The 18,914-nt window shown below is 44.0% G+C and overlaps 1 protein-coding gene across 1 annotated transcript; it reads left to right on the top strand.

The window, feature by feature from the left end:
• Positions 1-392: 392 nt before the first annotated feature.
• NKX3-1 (NK3 homeobox 1) lies at positions 393-2,919 on the top strand. Its single transcript, XM_035023156.1, has 2 exons — positions 393-669; positions 1,752-2,919. Exons 1-2 carry the CDS (start codon positions 393-395, stop codon positions 2,168-2,170), a joined length of 696 nt encoding a protein of 231 aa, XP_034879047.1. The 3' UTR covers positions 2,171-2,919.
• Positions 2,920-18,914: the final 15,995 nt, after the last annotated feature.

Below are 18,914 nucleotides of genomic sequence, written 5' to 3'. Positions count from 1 at the left end.
ATTCGCATCTGTAAACTGGGATCGCAGTCATTTCCCCACCCTTTGTGAGTAAAGGCGCTTTAACAATCTATGAGGGCGAAACGGAGTATCTCTCGTCGGCATCACTACTCCCCACAGGGTCTAAACTTCCGTTGTGGGTCGGAGCTGGAATTTAGGGTGGGATCCTCTAGGGAAGAGGTGACAGAGACCGTGCGAGGGACTCCCCTTTTCCGCCCCCCTCACCTGGAGTGCCGGGCGGCCAATCCGCGCCGCGCCCCGGCTCCGGCGGCCAATGGGAAGGCAGCGCGGCGCGCTCCCCCAGGGCTATAAGTGCGCCGGGGCGGCGGAAAGTGAAAGTGGTGCGGACGCCGAGGACGCAGCTGACGCCGCCGGGCTGCAGCCGAGCCGCCGGGATGCTCAGGGCTCCCGAGCCGCGGCCGAGGGAGGCGGGGGCGGCCACCCAGTCCAAGCCGCTCACCTCCTTCCTCATCCAGGACATTCTGCGGGACGCCGCGGAGAGGCGCGGCGGCCACACGAGCAGCCCGCAGCCCCCGCGCCAGCCGGACCCGCGGCGAGACCAGGAGCCGGAGCCCGGGCGAGGAAGAGGCGGCGCTGGGGCGCCCGAGGACGAGTGGAGCGCCCGGCCCGGCTCCGGGCAGGAGGCCGACGCGCCGGCGGAGAGCGAGCCAGGTGAGCCCGCGAGGCTGGGGCGGCCGGGCTGGGCCAGGGTGCGGTCCCGAAGGAGGGGCGGGCCGGCCTGCGGGTTGCACCGGCGCGAGGGCGGGTCCAACGCAGGCCTCCCAGAGCTCCGGCTGCAGGGATGCGGGGCCCCGCGGCGACAGGCCAAGGGACCTCACCGCCTCCCGCCGCGCGCGCGCCTCGGAAACTAACCCTGAGCCCCACCGCCAGGGTGGCGCAGGATTTGTCCCTGGGCTGGACTCGCCGGGCACGGTGTTCTCTGCCCCGCGGGCTCTGGCGCCCGCGGCTCCCGAGCGAGCGCGCACGCGGCGCCCCCAGCCCCAGCGTCCCAAGACCCCGCCACGCGCTCCCAGCCACCGCGGGACCCTCGATCCGCGCCCGCCCCGCGCTACCTCTTGGCAGTTACAGTTACGTATAACAAGTAACTGATCAGGGTTTGACAAGCGAAGACTCCTTGGCTTCCCAACTCCAAGGGCAGTAAAACTACATTTGGAAGGTTCCTCTGGCCTTCAGGAAATGTAACACCGTTAGAACATTTAGAATAGACTTCTTACCTTTCCTGTCACTTCGGATGAGGTATTCTAACGGCTTGTTTAGAAAAAAGGGGACTGAAGCCAGAGAATGAACTTGCCCTTAGCCTGCGCCGCGTCTCTCCTATAACACAGACCCTCTTCGGCCACCCAAAAGTTAACGCTGATGCCTTTGGGTCCTGCGTTACCAGCTGTCTGATTCCTGTGTCTTCCCTGCCTCGCTTCTCCCACCTCTTCTCAACGCACACATCCAGGACCCTGGTTAATTCTCCTGGACGATATGGCAGGAAGCTCTACCACTAACGGCTTCTAACTTTGGGTTCTTGATGACTGTTAGAAAACGAATACATAATATACATATTCACTCACTCCCCACTCAGGAGAGTTCCTTAGTCATGTGAAAAAAGTGAAATGTATCCAAGATGACAGTGGGCTGTTTGTTCACTCACGGAAGAGATAAGGGTGGATTGAATTCTGTTCTCTTCCCTCTAACATGTAACCTTTTCCTTCCCATCCGTCCTTCTTCTCCCTTCTCCTTTCCAGATAGACACTTTGAGACTTATCTGATGGACTGTGAAAACAGTGCAGGCTCCTTACCAAGCCTTCCGCAAACCTCGAAACAGCCGCAGAAGCGCTCCCGTGCTGCCTTCTCCCACACTCAGGTCATTGAGTTAGAGAGGAAGTTCAGCCACCAGAAGTATCTGTCAGCCCCTGAAAGGGCTCACCTGGCCAAGAACCTCAAGCTCACTGAGACCCAAGTGAAAATATGGTTCCAGAACAGACGCTATAAGACCAAGCGAAAGCAGCTCACCTCGGACCTGGGAGACCTAGAGAAGCACTCCTCCCTGCCGGCTCTGAAAGAGGAGGGATTGTCCCAGGCCTCTCTCATCTCCATGCATAACAGCTACCCTTACTACCCCTACCTGTACTGCTTGGGAGGCTGGAACCCACCTTTCTGGTAGTGCCAGCTCAGATGACAATCATGAGTGGTCATATATGGTCTTCCCTGGGTTTGCGTCTTTGGAGGTTTTGCAAAAGGGGCCAGGCTCAGGGAGGACTGGGGAGCAAGGGACGTGCATACTGACCCTGTTGGAGGTTTGCATCGACATCCCAGATTCTTCACTGGTGAGCCAATGAAAGATCTGGGACAGTGAATAATATCCAAATAGATCCCCCAACACGTGATGTGGGACGTTTTTTGCTCTTTGAGACCTCCGCCAAGTGGGGAGGGATAGTCGAGTGCTGTTTCTAGCACTTCCTGTGATTTCATATGAGCTGTCCTCATCACTCCTGAGGATGCCGTTTCCACTCCATCCTCTTGTGTAACTGAACATCAACCTTGAAACTGCGAACCTGAAGGGGAAAAGGATGATCAAGAAGAGGGTGTCACCTCCTGAATTACACTTAAGTTCCAAAACCTCTCATTGACCTTGGAATACGACCAAGGTTTCTCTCTGTCCCCATAAGAGAGTGGAAGACAGAGGCTCAAAGAGAAGCCTGTCATGCTCAGCACGGACCTGCATGGGATTTGAAGATGGGTACGAGGAGGTGAAAATATAAGCTGCTCCTTCTTCCTTTTTAAATAACACACCAACCTAAGTATTTCCAGGGTGGCCCAAGCAGAACGCGAAGCACTCACTGTGGTTTTAGGACAAGCTGTATAAACAGAAATGTACTGCAAGGGGTGGGCCTGGGACAGAAGACTCTCCACATGTCGGACAACGGCCTGAGGAGGAGCCTCTGCACTGCGGCTGGGCGGGGGGGAGGCATTACATTTTTTGTTAATAAAGATAAAAAAAAAAAGCCTCCTCTGGACCTTTTTGCCCTGGGCCTGAGAATTAGAATGAGTAGTTTCCTGGAGTTTTCAGGCTGTAATTCATACTACACCATGATAGATCACATACTTCTCTCCTATAAACTCCTGCCTTCCCTCCTTTTATTTTTTGTTCCTTTTCCACAACGATCACCCACCAAAGGGCTTCTTTGCAGCCCAGACTTTTAGTCTGGCTGCACCTAACATACGCCTTCCTTATTTAGCCTGAGATCTGGTCTTTTTTTTTTTTTTTTTTTTTCCCCAAAGCTTTATCTCTCCTGGGTTAAAAAAAAAAAAAAAGAAAAAAGAAAAAAAGAAAGTAGGGTAGGGGGAAGATCCTGAATTGGCTAAAAGACGTGCGTTTTTTTTTTTAAACTAGCAATTCTTATATTTTTTTTTTCTTTAAAAACATACATTAAATCCCAAATCCTATTTAAAGACTTGACAGCTCGAAAAGGTCACTGCTGCTTTTATAAGACTTTCTGGTGGCTCTGTTGTTACAGTTCAAAGTCTGACAACCCTCTGGGATCCCTGCAGGCAGAGGAGTTAAGAGGTATCGGGCTTTCACACACAAGGAGAACACAGGGCAAAATGAAGGGTTGGGCGCCATTGAGCTGTCCAGTGGAAATGCAGGGTTCATGGGCAGGACACGGAGAAAAGGCAGCCGGGGCTTCGGGGAGCTGGGTCCCTGGCTGCAAGCTGAGGGGGCTGATAGCACTTTGCCAGCGGGGGCTAAGGAAAAGGAAACCGTTTTCAAAACACATTACTGTGGCGTCCGTCACCAAACAGCGAAACTGTCCAAATACTTCGGGAGCTGTATTTAATGCCTATAAAAAATGGGTCCCCCAAACGAGTCACCTAGTGACTTCAGTGAGAATGGGAAGAGGGCCAAGGAGAAACCTGGCCATGCTTCTGTTTCTACCTGATTGTCTCAGGTGACCTAGTGGAGGGGAGACGTCAGAGTAGAAGAAGCCAGTTATTAATGAGGTACCCTGAGGCCTGGAAATCTCTTGATCCCACTACTTAATTCTGTTTAGTGAGAAACCATTCAATTTCCTCCTATTAAAAGGGGGCGATTTATTCTTGGTGGCAAAACTGCCTGAGTTGATAGAAAGTTGGCCCGTTTCACCCCATTTTCTGCTGTTTGGGCTCCACATTGAAATACTGTTAAACGCTCGGCTGCTGACAAGCACCGGGGTGCAGACAGCAGACTGGCCCAGATTGCTTGCTTCTGCTCACAAGGTTTTGAAGAGAAGCATCCAGTGCCCACTCCCCGCTCGGTACCCTTTCTCTCCCACTCCCTTTCCACCGGCTGTTCTCCAAGTATTAAAACATTTTACCGTGATGTGTATTGTGTTGCAAAAAAAAAAAAAAAAAAGACTTTGTTTAAAATTATTTGGTCTATGAATCCATCTTGCTCTCCCTCCATTGGAGCTAGTTACTCCCCCATCTCTGTCTGGGTATCTGATGGGTGAACTAGAGCGTGCCCCTGACCACCTCAGACAGCCTGTTGCCCTTCCATAAGTCAGTTTGGATTCTCCACCTGCATAACAAACTCTGCTCCAGTCTGTAACGTGAAAGCCTGTGACTTGAAATTGAGTAAAGTACCCCAACCAAACTTTATTTTTCTAAGTATTTTTAGCAATATATGAGTGTTTTTAAAATAAAGTACTACGACTTTATTAGACATATTTGCATATGGGTTTTTGTTTCTTAAACGCTGCATGCTTTTGAGCTTACCTATTTCTGATTATCGTGTTCTCCCTCACTCAGCCTGCCTTACAAATCTAAGGAGACCAAATAGTCAAAAGCAGTAGCTTAGCCAGTGGCAAATGATGGTCATTCTTTTATAAATGCACTACCCGCCCCCCCAACTCCCATTCCTGGTAAATCTGTGGAGGGGAAAAAAATTTCTGCCTTCAGTTTAAAAATCATCTGCTCCAGCTCCAGCCCTTTTGTTTAAATAGAGAACGTCGGGTATTTCCATGTATTTCTGGAAGCCCCTGAAGGGAACATGGAGAGCACAGCAATACTTCTAAAATTCCCCTTGCAGGGGCACCTGGGTGGCTCAGTCAGTTAAGCAACTGACTCTTGGTTTTCGGCTCAGGTCATGATCGCAGGATCCTGGGATCAGCTGAGTCTGATTCTGTGCTCAGTGGGGAGTCTGCTTGAAGATTCTCTCCCTCTGCCCCACCCCGCACTTATTAGCGCGCCCGCTCTCTCTTTCAAATCTTTAAAAAAAATTTTTTTTAAATAAAATAAAATTTCCATTTCACCTCCCACCAGCCCCTCCCACTACAACCCTCCGCTGGCTCTCTGGTGCATGTATCTCCCTGGAAATGTCACCTTCATTTAGGGTGGATAGACCTCTTGGAAGCAACATCTTTGAATTCACTTGGTTCACCAAGTATTGCAAATAGGTTTAAAATAAAACATAGGGATGTCTGGGTGGCTCAGTTGGTTAAGCATTTGCCTTCAGCTCAGGTCATGATCCTGGGGTCCGAGGATCGAGTCCCACATCGGGCTCCCTGCTCAGCGGGGAGCCTGCTTCTCCCTCTCCCGCTCCCACTGCTTGTGCTCGTGCTCTCTCTGTCAAATAAATAAATAAATTCAAAAAATAAAAATAAAAAATAAAATAAAATATATAGGGGCGACTGAATGGCTCAGTTGGTTAAGTGTCTGTCATCAGCTCAGGTCATTAACCCTGGGGGCCTGGGTTCGGGCCCCGAATAGGGCTCCCTGCTCAGCAGAGAGTCTGCTTCTCCCCTTCTCTCTCCTGCCTCTCCCCCTGGCTCGTGCTCACACACACTCTCTCTCTAAAATAAATAAAATATTTAAAAAATAAAATATATAAATAACACATCCTTCATCTGCCTGCACTTAAACCTTCATTAAATCCCACAAGGAGAATGTCTCATGCACCCGATTACTTGAGAGAATTGATGCCCCGCCCCCCGCCACCAATCCTTCAAGGAAATAGAAGCTTAAAGAGTAAGGTGCTTACTCTAGGTAAAACATATCGTAATTTCAAAGTTTGCTCTAATCCTTTAAGTACATTGTACACACAGGTGGGGCCTCCCCTAGCATGTTCACATCATGAGATTTAACTCTTTGCACAAATCCACAGCCATCCTCCCCTCCCCTGGAAGGCCATTAGCTCTCAAATTACAAAGGCTCTTGCAGTAAATTAACAGATGTGGATTTTTTTTTTAACCATTAAAAGTAACTAATCCAGGAAATAAAATAAAAATGTCTCATCTCTAGAGAACGTTCTCTGCCTCCTCTTCTTTGTCGCTTTTCCAACTTTCCCTCAGTATCTCTACTAATCTCACACCCATCCGCTTCCAGCAACTCTGCTGAGCATGCCACATGTTTGTGGTATCTGGAATTCCTTGGCGATCTATCTCTCAAGTTATTTCAGGTGCAAATTGCTAGCGTCACTAGCTTTGTCACTGGTGGTCCCATTGGTCCTCCCCAGGCCTCCTTAGGAAGGCCAGAGCTTCCAGAAGGGGAAATGAACGTCAGAGAGCTACACCTGACAAAAACGTGTTCCTTCTAACAACAGAGCAAGTCGTCTTTCTCAGGTGCTGTTCGGATCACACATCTTAAAGCTGGCCTCCGAGGTACCCGTGAAGAGCTAGTCGGTTAGCTGGGGTGCCCCGTGATGGAGAGTTTCAGGCAGAAGGTTTATTGAGAATGCACTCAGGAATACACCCAAGAGGAAGTGAGGACAGCAGAGTGAGGAAGCTGACCCACAATGCTGTTGCAACTGAGGCCTCAGCCAATACTTTTTTTTTTTATTTTAAAGATTTTATTTCTTTATTTGAGAGAGAGAGAAAGAAAGAGAGAGTGCGTGAGAGCACGCACTCGCGCACGTGTGAGACGGGGGAGGGGCAGTGGGGGAGGGAGAGAATCCTGGACAGACTCCTTGCTGAGCTCAGAGCCCCATGCCGGGCTAGATCTCATGACCCTGAGATCATGACTCTGGCCACACCAAGAGTCGGAGGCTCAACTGGCTGAGCCACCCAGGCTCCCCTCACCCTTAAGAAGCTCCAAAGCCAGTGTGTCCCAGATTGAGGCAAGAGGGTGGGCACTTGTTCCCAGCATCAGCCACTTCCTGAAAGCGGAGTGACCCTGGACAATGCAGTTGCCACTGAGAGACACAGGGTGAGTCATTAGCATCAGTATTCCCAGAAACTATGGGGGTGCATCTCTCTGAAACTGGGGGCTCAGTGGAACACTCCAGAATCCACTGTGAGACATGGGATCCTTTCCTGGGTCACTCTCAGAGCCAGAGTCACCACCACTCTTTGCAATGAGGAAATCCCAGTCGAAAGGGTCAGACAAGGCTGAGAAGCACCGAGTTCTCCACGGAGACATCCAGACTCGGCTTCTCCCACAGCCATCACAAATGTGTCACCAGGGCTTGTTTTCAAAGCTGAGGGTTATTTACTGCCCAAGAAAAGGGCAGGAACGATAGTCCGGGGCCATGAAGAGCTCCTAGTTTAGTCACAGACTTGGCCTTCATGCAAACTTTCCCAGACAGACGACCCCATCAAAAGTCTGCAAGGAAAAGCAGAAGAATCTCAGTCTCCATACCGTGTCCTACTCTCACCTCTGCAAGGGCCCCAGATGCCACCTTGACTTACTTCCTGAGCTTGCTCCAGGCCTGAGATGGGGTTTAGGAGCGATTTAGGAGAGATCCCCATGTGGCCCCTTCTAATTGGGCAGGTACCACCTGTCCCCAGCCAATCCAGGGACGGGCATAGCCCTTATTGGGGAGATAATGGGGTACAGAGGAGGGGTGCCACAAAGTCCCATTTTCTCCTTGGAATGACTGAAGAGACTTCTAGAAGTTTTTTAAAGGCCTAGAAATCCATGGTGGCGCCTGGGGAGTAAACGCTGATTTTGCTTTTGTGAAGGCAGCAGTCCGGCAGCACCGAGTCTCAAATACCGACATCCTCACGATCTCGGTTGCATCTGCTCCTTGGGCCGGTGGTTGTCAGCATCGGCCAACATGGTAGAACATCCTGGAAGCCTTTATAAAAATACCAGCGGCCCAGCCCTACTTCACACCAGTTGCACTGTAATCTCTGGAAGTAGGGCATCAATATTTTTGAACACCAATGTCCGAGGTTACAAACCACTTGCTTAAGTTCTTTTCAACTGGTTCCCCTCCTCAGCCTTACAGGTGCCAGGGCAAGAGAGAGCTGCCTGAAGGAGCCAGCCAGGAAGGGAAGGGCGGTTTGGGTTTTTGTTTTGGTTTTTTTTTTTTTTTTCCTTCATCTTTCTTTTTACAGAGAACAGATGTTCAGCTTCTTCTTACTTTCTTCTGAAACCTCCTCCTCTTGGAATTTCTGACATCATCAAAAGGCCCTCCATAATCCGGGAAAGCCCAGCTCATTCCAGTTAATCCCTCACTCAAAGCCGGAGGGACCCGAACTGCCTGGGTGCTTGGCTCACCTGGTAATCCACAAGCACTTATGATCCATCTCCAGCCCAGGTCCACCCAGACTGACAGCACGCTCTGACTACGCATGGAAGACAGGGAAGAAAATTCCAGCCTTGCCTCTTGCCAAGGAGCTTTCACCTGTCCTGAAGCACAGAGCCTTATTCGTGCGCCGCGGGGAACAGTGGGTGTCATGTAACATCTGTCAATTAGCGTCACGCTTCCCTGACAAGCCATCTATCAGGATTAAATAGTGTCTTAACACTGACATAACATTTACACTTCCTTCTGCCAAATTGGTAATATTAAGCTTTTTTAAAAAAAAGTGTGCGTGCAGAGATGGGTAAGGTGGAGGATGGTTCAAGGGTGAGGGAAGGAACGTGCCTTGTGACAACACAGTTTTTGACTTTGCATGCCATAAATGCAGAGTTGGCGTCAGAACTCCAGTTCCAAGCCAGGAAAGCTTAAACTTGACCTAAACAACATCTGAAAATGGGAGTTTGGAAATGAGTTTTCTCTGTCGAGTTCTTTTATGGAGAAGAATGCAGGGAATATTCAGAACATGAACTTGGGGGGATGGGGAAGAGATGTTACTCTCTCATGGAAAAGTTTGGAATCTCTCCCTCACTCCATGCTGAGGGCTTGTTTATACTTAGATCCTTGATGATTTTTCCCCCCTTCGAGGAAGATCTGACTCATCAAAGGCTCATACATGCAGGTTCTGTGCCTTGCAAAGTGAGGTGTGGAGTGGGTCCTGAGGATTGCCATGGGCAAAGGAGAGGCATTTCTCTGGCCCTAACTGCAAGGACCACAGCTTCCTGCAACGAGACCCGGCATAATGGAGATGGAGATGGCGGCAGGGGAGGCTTCTGAGTGGAATGAAAGAAGCAAGACACCCACAGGGGCGGCAGACTTTTCTTTTGTCACTCCTTCGTGAAATGTACACGTCGACAGGGCAAATTGGTGATGGAAGCTCAGGACGAGGGTGACCTCAGCGTGACCCACGCAAGTGATTTCTCTGGGCTTAAATTTTCTTTACCTTATTAATAGGTAGGTGAGACCTACTGTCAAAGTGTAAAATGCATCAAGAAATTCCACCTGAAGGAACCCTTCAGATAGAGAAGGGAACGGGAGCGGGGAGGGGGTGACGACGTGCGCGAGGAAAGACACAGGGCAGACTTCAGTGGTACGGCTGTCAAAGTGCTGCAGCCCCTTATTTCCAGAATCCCGACTCCAGAAATGCCTTCTAGACCTCGACTTAAATTGTGTGCCCTGTTGCTGAGCTATTGCTTTTTTTCCTTCTGAGCCAGTTCAACGGCGTGTGAAGAGCAAAGGCGAAAGGGGGAGGGACGGCAGAGTGGGAATTGGCGGGGGGGGGGGGGGGGGGAGCACTGGACGGGTAGTTTTCCACGGTCTGTGGAAGCATCGTCCTGCATGTGTGAGCTCCCCACCCCTCTCGTTGGCTCCTGGTTGACCCCAGAGTGGAGAGATGGCTCCATGTCCTAGAGATGAGGTTTTATTGCAGAGATGGACTGGGAGCATGTCAACTTTGGCATCACGAAGGAACAAACCTGGACCCAGATCTGAGGAAAGGTGTTCTCATTACAACCCAAGAAGGTTTTATAAAAGCTTGTGTAGGCACACACCCCAGAGTAGCAGGATGGGTTTCCACACAAACAGGGCCAGCTTCCCACACAGAGGAGCAGCTTGGTGGAGAAACGAGGCACATGCTACAACAGAAAGCCCTAGGAAAGGACTTGAGAAAGCTAGCTGACCATAAGCCCCTAAAAACCAGAACGAATTTGATCTTGGGCGGCAACCAAAAATATATTGTGTCCAGGGCAATGGAGCTAAGCATACCTCCTTACTCTGTGCTGAGCTGAGAGAAGTTTGACACTGACCAAGTGTATGTCTGCTGAGTGGATGAACAAATGAATGAGTCCAGACTTCACCCAGGGTACTAGGTTTGGTTCTGAGCCCCTACTTTGAGGTAAACTGTAGCCAGTTCAGAAAAGCATAATTGAGATGATAGAAGGGTTTGAAATGTCACATGAAGAGGAGTTAAGGAAAGTAAGAATATTTAACCCGGAAGAGGGAAGTCAGGGCCAGGGCAGGCAGAGAAGAGGAGAAAAAGATTAGACTTCTTCTGTATTGTCCTAGGTGGAATCATCAAAGTGACATAGAGCTCAGATCAGCAATTTCTGACAAATCACTGGGCTGATGTGGGTTGTCTCTCACTGGGGAGGTGACAAACATTTGGCAAAGAGATCATAAAGAAGATGGATGTGCATGATGCAACTCTAAAATCCTTGCCAGCCTGCAATTCTAGGGAGAAGTAATGGGTTCAAGACAGTCTACCACCTACTAAGTGGTGAGGTGAGGGCTGATCTCCCAGCTCTTCTGAGTTTTAGCTACTCCTTTATTGGATGGAGAAAATTAGTCAGATCAGTTCTACAGGTCCCATCTCAAAAGGGAAACAATTGTGCGATTTCAGGGGCAATGGAAATCTATTGACTAATGCTCATAATTGATAACTGAAATTCCACCCTCCTAGATTCATTCTTAACTCTCAAGAACCCCATCTCCAGCTAAAATATGAATCCTCCTGGGGCATCGGGGGGCTCAGTCAGTTAAGTGTCCGACTATTGACTTCAGGCCAGGTCATGATCTCAGGGTCATGAGATCGAGCCCTGCATCAGGCTCCAGGCTGGGCGTGGAGTCTGCTTAAGTTCCTCTCTCCCCCTCTCTCTGCCCCTCATACCCCCTCAAAAAAATAAATAAAATATTAATCTTCCTGAGAAAACTAATGAATTAAACTTGATGAACTCTTTATCCCCACATCTGAATAAGTCCATTAATTTCAACCAAAAAAACTTGTGACACTGAAAAAGAGAGGGGGAAGCATAAAAAAGAATGCTGGAGACTTGAAGACAAAAAAAATAAATTTCTATTTCTAAATTTCATCGAAGTTTAGCCCTGCCTACACTGATTGCTTTATTGCTCTGTCTTACATCCAGGGCTTAAACCATTGCATTCTTTTCATGGAAGCCTTCTGACTTTAGACCTCAGAGCATGTATATTGTTGCCTGGGAAGTGGATGTCCAGAGAAAGGTAACAGTGTCCTAGAAGCAAAAGGACAGAGGAGTGATGAGTTCTCTCTATCGTACCATTCATGTTTCCTTCCCTGAAACTCAGACATCAGTAATTCAGTGAATATGGAGGGAAACAAAAACATCTCCATATTTATTTTAATTTTAATTTTTAACCAAAAGTGTCATAACCCTAAACCCTTTACCTAAATCAATAATTGCTTAGATTTCTCTAAATGCAGCATGGTATAATAAACATAGCATGTATTTTAGCCTTAGGACTGACCTGTAACCCTGGTTGTTTCTTTATATTAGCTGTATGACCTTAGGCAAGTTATTTGATATTGGTGAGACTCAGATTCTTCATCTTCAAATGGAGGTAATAATGCCTCATTTACAGGGTAGTTCTGGGATTAAGTGAGATAAATTCAGCATACATTAGGTCATCAGCTGACTTTCCTCTTTTTGAGAATACCTCTAAACACTGATCAAATGTAAGCATAAAATTTGCAAACTATAAATAAATATATGCAATGGTCACTTAACATATTTCTTTTTTTATGTTTAAAGATTTTTATTTATTTATTTGAGAGAGCATGAGTGGGGGGAGGGGCAGAGGAAGAAGCAGACTCCCCACTGAGCAGGGAACCTGGGATCATGACCATGATTCTCCAAGACGTAGTAATTTCTCCTAGACTGAGCTATAACTCCATGGGACTCCATTCCATATGCGGTCTTTCCCACAGGGGAGGAACTATGGTCCCTGGGCTTATATCATTAGAGGTGGAGGACTAGTGACCAGGGCTGCTCTCTTCCATGCCCAAAGCTGGACTGCACAAATACAGACAAAGAAAATAAATCAACAAAAATAGCTAAGAGGCATTTCTAAACATGTCCAGCTGCAAAAATTTATGGCTATTAGCTCTTGGAAACGGTCATTTCAGATAAGCCAACTATTTATACAGAAAACAAAAATGAAATTTATATTAATTGGTTTTCAGTTGACTATCCCCAGTCCTGGGAGAAGCACTGAGGGGGAAAAAGCCTACCTAACCACCTTGCTCTTTGCCAGTGCTTCATTCATAAAAACCTCCCAAAATTTGGACAAGAGAAAGAACCTCTGAGAAAGCTGAAGTTCAGTGTTTTATGGCCATGTAGACCTTCTCCCTGCCCCATTTCTTTTCATTTCTTTTGAAAAAGAGAGAAAAGAGCTGGGCAAGTTCTCTTGCACAGCCAAAGTAGATCTCTGAGTCCTGAAGGGGAGGTGGCCCATGGTAGTAACTCCGCTAGCAAGGAACATAAGACTTCCTCTTTGAATTGACCCAAGGAATGAATCTACTGCTCAAAGGCTGTGTGCCCTTAAGAAAGTTATTCACTTCCCTTTACCTTGATGTCTTCATCTGTACAGTGGTCTCTAAGGTCAGTCTATATTTAATGACTTCTCTTCCATTTTTGAAGCTATCAGACCCTTCCCATGACCATAAGTTTGAATAAATTAAATTGTCAAAATTAAGTTTGCATAGAAGATATCATCCAAGCAGATTCCCAATAATATGTCACAACGTCCAGTCCAAGGTAGGTTGTGTTAAATTCACACAAACCAAGGGCGCCTGGGTGGCTCAGTTGGTTGAGCGACTGCCTTCGCCTCAGGTCATGATCCTGGAGTCCCAGGATCGAGTCCCACATTGGGGTCCCTGCTCAGCAAGGAATCTGCTTCTCCTTCTGACCTCTTCCCTCTCGTGCTCTCTATCTCTCATTCTCTCTCTCTCAAATAAATAAAATCTTAAAAAAAAAAAATTCGCACATACCAAAAAAAAAAAAATTTGTTTCACACGACTGTTGATAGACTCAAAGAAAACAATGCTGCTAGGGTCACTTGAGAACTATGAAGGAATCCTTCCTATAATATGTGTAATGCAGATGCTAGTGTAGCTGGGATCTCCTGGCCCCTTGAGATCCAGATAAGCTGAGCTCAGACTCCCATTCATGCCCTGTCAAAATCCAAACCTTCAGCAAGATGGTTGTTAATTCCTAGTGAGTTCATTTCACTCTCAGTTTCTACAGGTGCTATGTGTATTCACTACAGAAGTGAAACTCAAGTTCTTTCTTGAATTCCTAAAACAAAACACAACTTCCACACAAAGCATTTGTAAGTGTGGTCGGCTGCACTGAAAATTAGCCAAGGTGGTGAGGGACCAAGAGTGAGTGTTATTCCACAGCAACATGAAGATTTTCCAATTAAACATCAGAAATCCCTAATCTTAAATTGTAGAATTTCTACTGGTTCATTATCAAATGTGGACCACAACCTCATTTCCTTTGCTAATTCTTCCTCTCTTTCTCTTTGCTTCCCTCTCTCTGGATCCCCCTCTTGGAAACAGAGAGAGTCTTCTTTTTTCAACCAGGGCATATTGCCACAATTTTTGTAGCCTTGTCTCATGCCTTTGTGTATTTTTCGAAAGAATGGCATATTTTTCCCTAAGAAGAATTCTGGTGCCCAATAATGATAACCATCCATTTGCATTACATATATAATTCACAATGTTAGAAAAGTTTCAGATAGAAAAGTTAAGATAACTTAAAAGTAGACTCTTTTCAAGCAGTCTTAAAATGGCTTTAGTTGTACCCAGTGAATTAATTATTCACCAAACAGTGAATAATTAATTTAGAACCTCTGATTCTGTAAGGCTCTGAGCCAGGCCTTATGAGTCAAAAAAGTTTGAAATATAACATGAAGGCAAAAGACCCAGAATAACCAACAAAATACTGAACAAGAACAAAGTGGAAGGACTGACACTATCTGACCTCAAGACTTACCGTAAATCTGCAAATAATCGAGACAGTGTGGCATTGGCAAAAGAATAGAGACCTAGATCAGTGGAACAGTATAGACATCATAGAACTAGACGTACACAAACATGGTCAGCTGATCTGTGATGAAGGAGCAGTGAAGGAAAGTCAGTGGAGAGAGAACAGTTTTTTCAACAAGTGATACTGAAAAGATTAGATGTTCATATGCAGATAAAATAAAATAAAAGAAAGGAATCTAGTCATAGACCTTACACTTTTCACAAAACCTCACTCAAAATTGATCATAGATCTAAATATAAATTGCAATACTGTAAAACTTCTGAAAGAAAGTATAGGAGAAAATCCATTTGACCTTGGGTTTGAGATAAGATTTTAGATACAACACCAAAAGAATGACTCATAACAGAAAAAAAAATGATTAGTTGGATTTTATTTAAAAATGTGTGCTCTGTGAAAAATATTGTTAATAGAATGAAAATACAAGCTATAGACTTGGAGAAAATATTTGCAATCATATATTTGATAGTGGACTCGTATCCGAAATACACAAAGAATCCTTAAAACTTAACAATAAGGAAACAATTTAAAAATGGACAAAATATTTGAACAGGCACCTCACCAAAGACATATAGATGGCAAATAAACATATAAAAAGATATAAACATAATTTTTCATTAAGGAATTGCAAATTAAAATGAGATACTACTACATACCTATTAGAATTGCTAAAATCCAAAAAACAGATAATACCACATGCTGACAAGGATTTGAAACAGTAGGTAGGAACTCTCAGTCACTCTTGGTGGCAATGCAGAATGGTACAGTTACTTTGGGAAACAGTATGGTAGTTTCTTGCAAAGGTAAACTTAGTCTTACTATATGATCCAGCAACCGCACTCCTTGGTATTTACCCAGTTGATTTGAAAAATGTATGTTCACACAAAAACCTTCACATGAATGTTTATAGCAGCTTGATTCATAATTGTCAAAAAGTGGAAGTAACCAAGTTGTCCTTCAGTAGGTGAATAAGTAAACTGTAGTATACTCATACTATATAATGGAATATTATTTAATGATTATTTAATATTAATTATTTAATATTCTTTAAAAAGAAACAAGCTATCAAGCCACAAAAAGATATGGGAGAAGCTTGAATACATATTGCTAAGTGAAAGAGACCAGTAGGAAAAGACTACACATTATATGATTCCAAATATATGACATTCTGGAAAAGGCAAAATTATAGAAATAGTAAAAAGTTCAGTAGTTTCTAGTGGAAAGAAAGAAAGAAGAATGAATAGGTGTAGCATAGGGAATTTTTAAGGCAGTGAAAGTTCTGTATGATACTATACCGGTGGATTATGACAGGGATTTATCAAAACCCATAGAACTTCACATTACAAAGAGAGATCCTTAATGTGTGAGGGTTAAACAAAATTACTTAGGAGGTCAGGGGACCCCAGGAAGGAATGCAGACTGCAATGAGAGATTCTAACTGTATTACAGATGTATGAAACCACTCATCAAAGGAAGAGGGGTGGGGAAGGCGCTGACCTAAGTAGCTTAGAAATGAGTGGAGACTGTGATGTTAAAGACAGGGTGAGGACAAAGTTGTAAAGGACCAGAGTTTTGGTATGTTATTGAAGTTAAGCTGGTATAAATTCAAATTAGAATGTTATAACTTTTGGTTGTTAAATGTAATTCCCCTGATAAACCACAAAAAAATATTTATAGAGTATAAACAAAAGGAAATAAGGGAATCATTATCTCCCTACCCGCACAAAAAAAATCAACTAAACTTAAAAGAAGTAAGGCATATAGCTACAAGGCATATAGAAAAGAAATGGGAAAATGACAGTAGTAAGTCCCTCTCTATCAGTAATTATTTTAAATTAAATGATTAAATTCTCCAATCAAAAGCAGAGATTGGCCAAATGGATTAAAAGACATAATCCAAGTATATGTTCTCTATAAGAAATTCACTTTATATCCAAAGGCACAAATGGATTGAAAGTGAAGATACTCCATGCAAGTGTAACCAAAAGATAGGAGGGTGGCTAAACTAATATCAGACAAAATACACAATAAATCCAAAAAGCAAACAAAAGACAAAGGGCATGATATATTAACAAAAGTTTTAATAGAGCAAGAAGAAAAGGTATAACAATTATAAATATTTACACACCTAATGACATATATATGAAAAAAAAATGGACAGAATTGAAGCGAGAAATATGCAGTTCTACAGTAATAGTTAGAGATTTTATACTCCCCACTCAATAATGGATGGAACAACTCAGACAGAAGATAAGTAAGGAAATAGAGGACTCAATACAGTAAACCAACTAGATTTAACAGACATATACAGAACAATCCATCCAACAACAAGAGAACACACAGTCTTCTCAAAGGCACATGAGACATTCTCCAGAATAGGCCACATGTAGATCACAAATTAAGTCTCAACAGATTTTATATATTTTTTTAAATATTTCTTTATTTTAGAGAAAGAGAGACTGCAAGCAGGGGGAGGGACAGAGAGAGAGGGAGAGAAGCAGACTCCATGCCAAACACAGAGCCAAATGCAGGGCTCAATCCCATGAGCCTGAGATCATGACCTGAGCAGAAAACAAAAGTCGAACACTCAATGGACAGAGCCACCCAGGTGCCTCTCAACAGATTTTAAAAGTTAGATAACACACAAAGTATATTCTCCAACCACAACTGGATGAAGTTGGAAATCAATAAAAGAAAAAACTGGAAAATTTACAAATTTTTGGAAATTAAGCAACACACTCTTGAACAACCAGTGGATCACAAGAGAAATTAGAAAGTCTTTAGAGACAAATGAAAACAAGACAGAACATACCAAATCTCATGGGATGCAGTGAAAGCAGTGCTAAGGGGGAAACTGTAGCTATAAATGCTTACATTTTTTAATGTAAAGATCTCAAATCAACCTTAAAGAACTAGAAAAAGAAGAACAAACGAAATTCAAAGTTAGCAGAAGAAAGGAAGTGATAAAGATCAGAACAGAAATAAATAAAAAGAGAATAGAAAAACAATTTAAAAAATCAATGAAATCAAAAGTTGGTTCCTCAAAAAGATCAACAAAATTGACAAACCTTTACCCGAATTGACCAGAAAGAGAGGAGATTTAAATTATTAAAGTCACAAATGAGAATAGGAACATCACTACTGATTTACAGAAATAAAAAGGATTATGAGTACTATAAGCAATTGTACACTAACAAATAGGATAACCTAGATGAAGTAAATAAATACGTAGAAACACAAAACTTACCAAGACAAATTGTGAAGAAATAGAAAATCTGAATAAGACCTATAACTAGAAGGAGATTGAATCAGTAAACAAAAATCTCCTGACAAAGAAAAGCCGTGGACCTAATGGTTTCATTGGTGAATACTACCAAACATTTCAGTAAGGATTAATACTAATCCTTCTCAAAATTTTCCCAAAAACTGAAGAGGAGGGACACTTCCTAACATCACTCTATGAAGCCATTATTTCACTGATATCAAAGCCAGAGACACCATAAGAAAAGGAAATTATAGACTAATATCCTTCATGAACCCTGATGCAAAAACCCTCACAAAATAACAGCCAATTGAATTCAGCCACATATCTTATTCCTGGAATGCAAGAACCATACAACATACAAAAATCAACCAATTGTTACAGGATGAAGGGGGAAAAAACCACACATGATCATCTCAATTAATGCAGAAAAAGCATTTGACGAAATTCTGTACCCTTTCATGATCCAAACACTCAAAAAACTAGGAATAAAAGAGCAATCTCAACATAATAAAAGCCATACATGAAAAATTCACAGTGAACATTATACTCAATGGACAAAGACTGAAAGCTCTTCCTCTAATATCAGGAACAAGGCAAGGATGCCTGCTTTTGCCAATTGTATTCAACATAGTAGTGGAAGTCTGAACCAGAGCAATTAAGCAAGAAAAAGGGGAAAAAAACATCTAAACTGAAAAGGAAGAAGTAAAATTATCTCTCTTCACAGATGACATGATCTTGTATGTATAAAACCCTAAAGATGACACACACACACACATGCACACACATAACTTGTTAGAACAAATAAATGAATTCAGCAAAGTAGCAAGATCTAAAACCAACACACAAAAAAGAGTTATATTTCTATACACTAACAATAAACAACCTGAAAAAGGAATCAAGAAAATGATTCAATTTACAGTAGCATCAAAAAGAATAAAATACTTAAGAATTAACTTAATCAAGGAAGGAAAAGACTTCTACAATGAAAACTACAAAATGTTGAAAGGAATTTCAACATAAATAAATGGAAAGACATCTCGTGTTCATAGCCTGGAAGACTTCATACTGTTAAAATGTATTTGATACTCCCCAAAGTGATCTACAGATTTAGTGCAATGCCAATCAAAATCCAAAGATTTCCTCAAAAGTTAAAAAAAAAAATCCCAAAATTCCTATGGAATCTCAAGGGACCCAATAGCCAAAGCAAGCTTGAAAAAGAGAA

Source organism: Mirounga leonina, unplaced genomic scaffold (assembly GCF_011800145.1).
Source record: "Mirounga leonina isolate KUSES-001 unplaced genomic scaffold, KU_Mleo_1.0 Mir_176, whole genome shotgun sequence".
In the NCBI taxonomy this organism is placed as follows: domain Eukaryota; kingdom Metazoa; phylum Chordata; class Mammalia; order Carnivora; family Phocidae; genus Mirounga; species Mirounga leonina.
The sequence above is the reverse complement of the archived record's forward strand: the minus strand, read 5'-3'. Positions and strand labels throughout refer to the sequence as shown.

What these genes read in the sequence shown, in the direction of transcription:
- NKX3-1 (XM_035023156.1), top strand. Translation starts at nt 393, where the DNA reads ATGCTCAGGGCTCCCGAGCCGCGGCCGAGGGAGGCGGGGGCGGCCACC. An exon ending in GCCGGCGGAGAGCGAGCCAG is followed by an intron (nt 670 to 1,751) that starts GTGAGCCCGCGA and finishes TCTCCTTTCCAG; the next exon opens with ATAGACACTTTGAGACTTAT.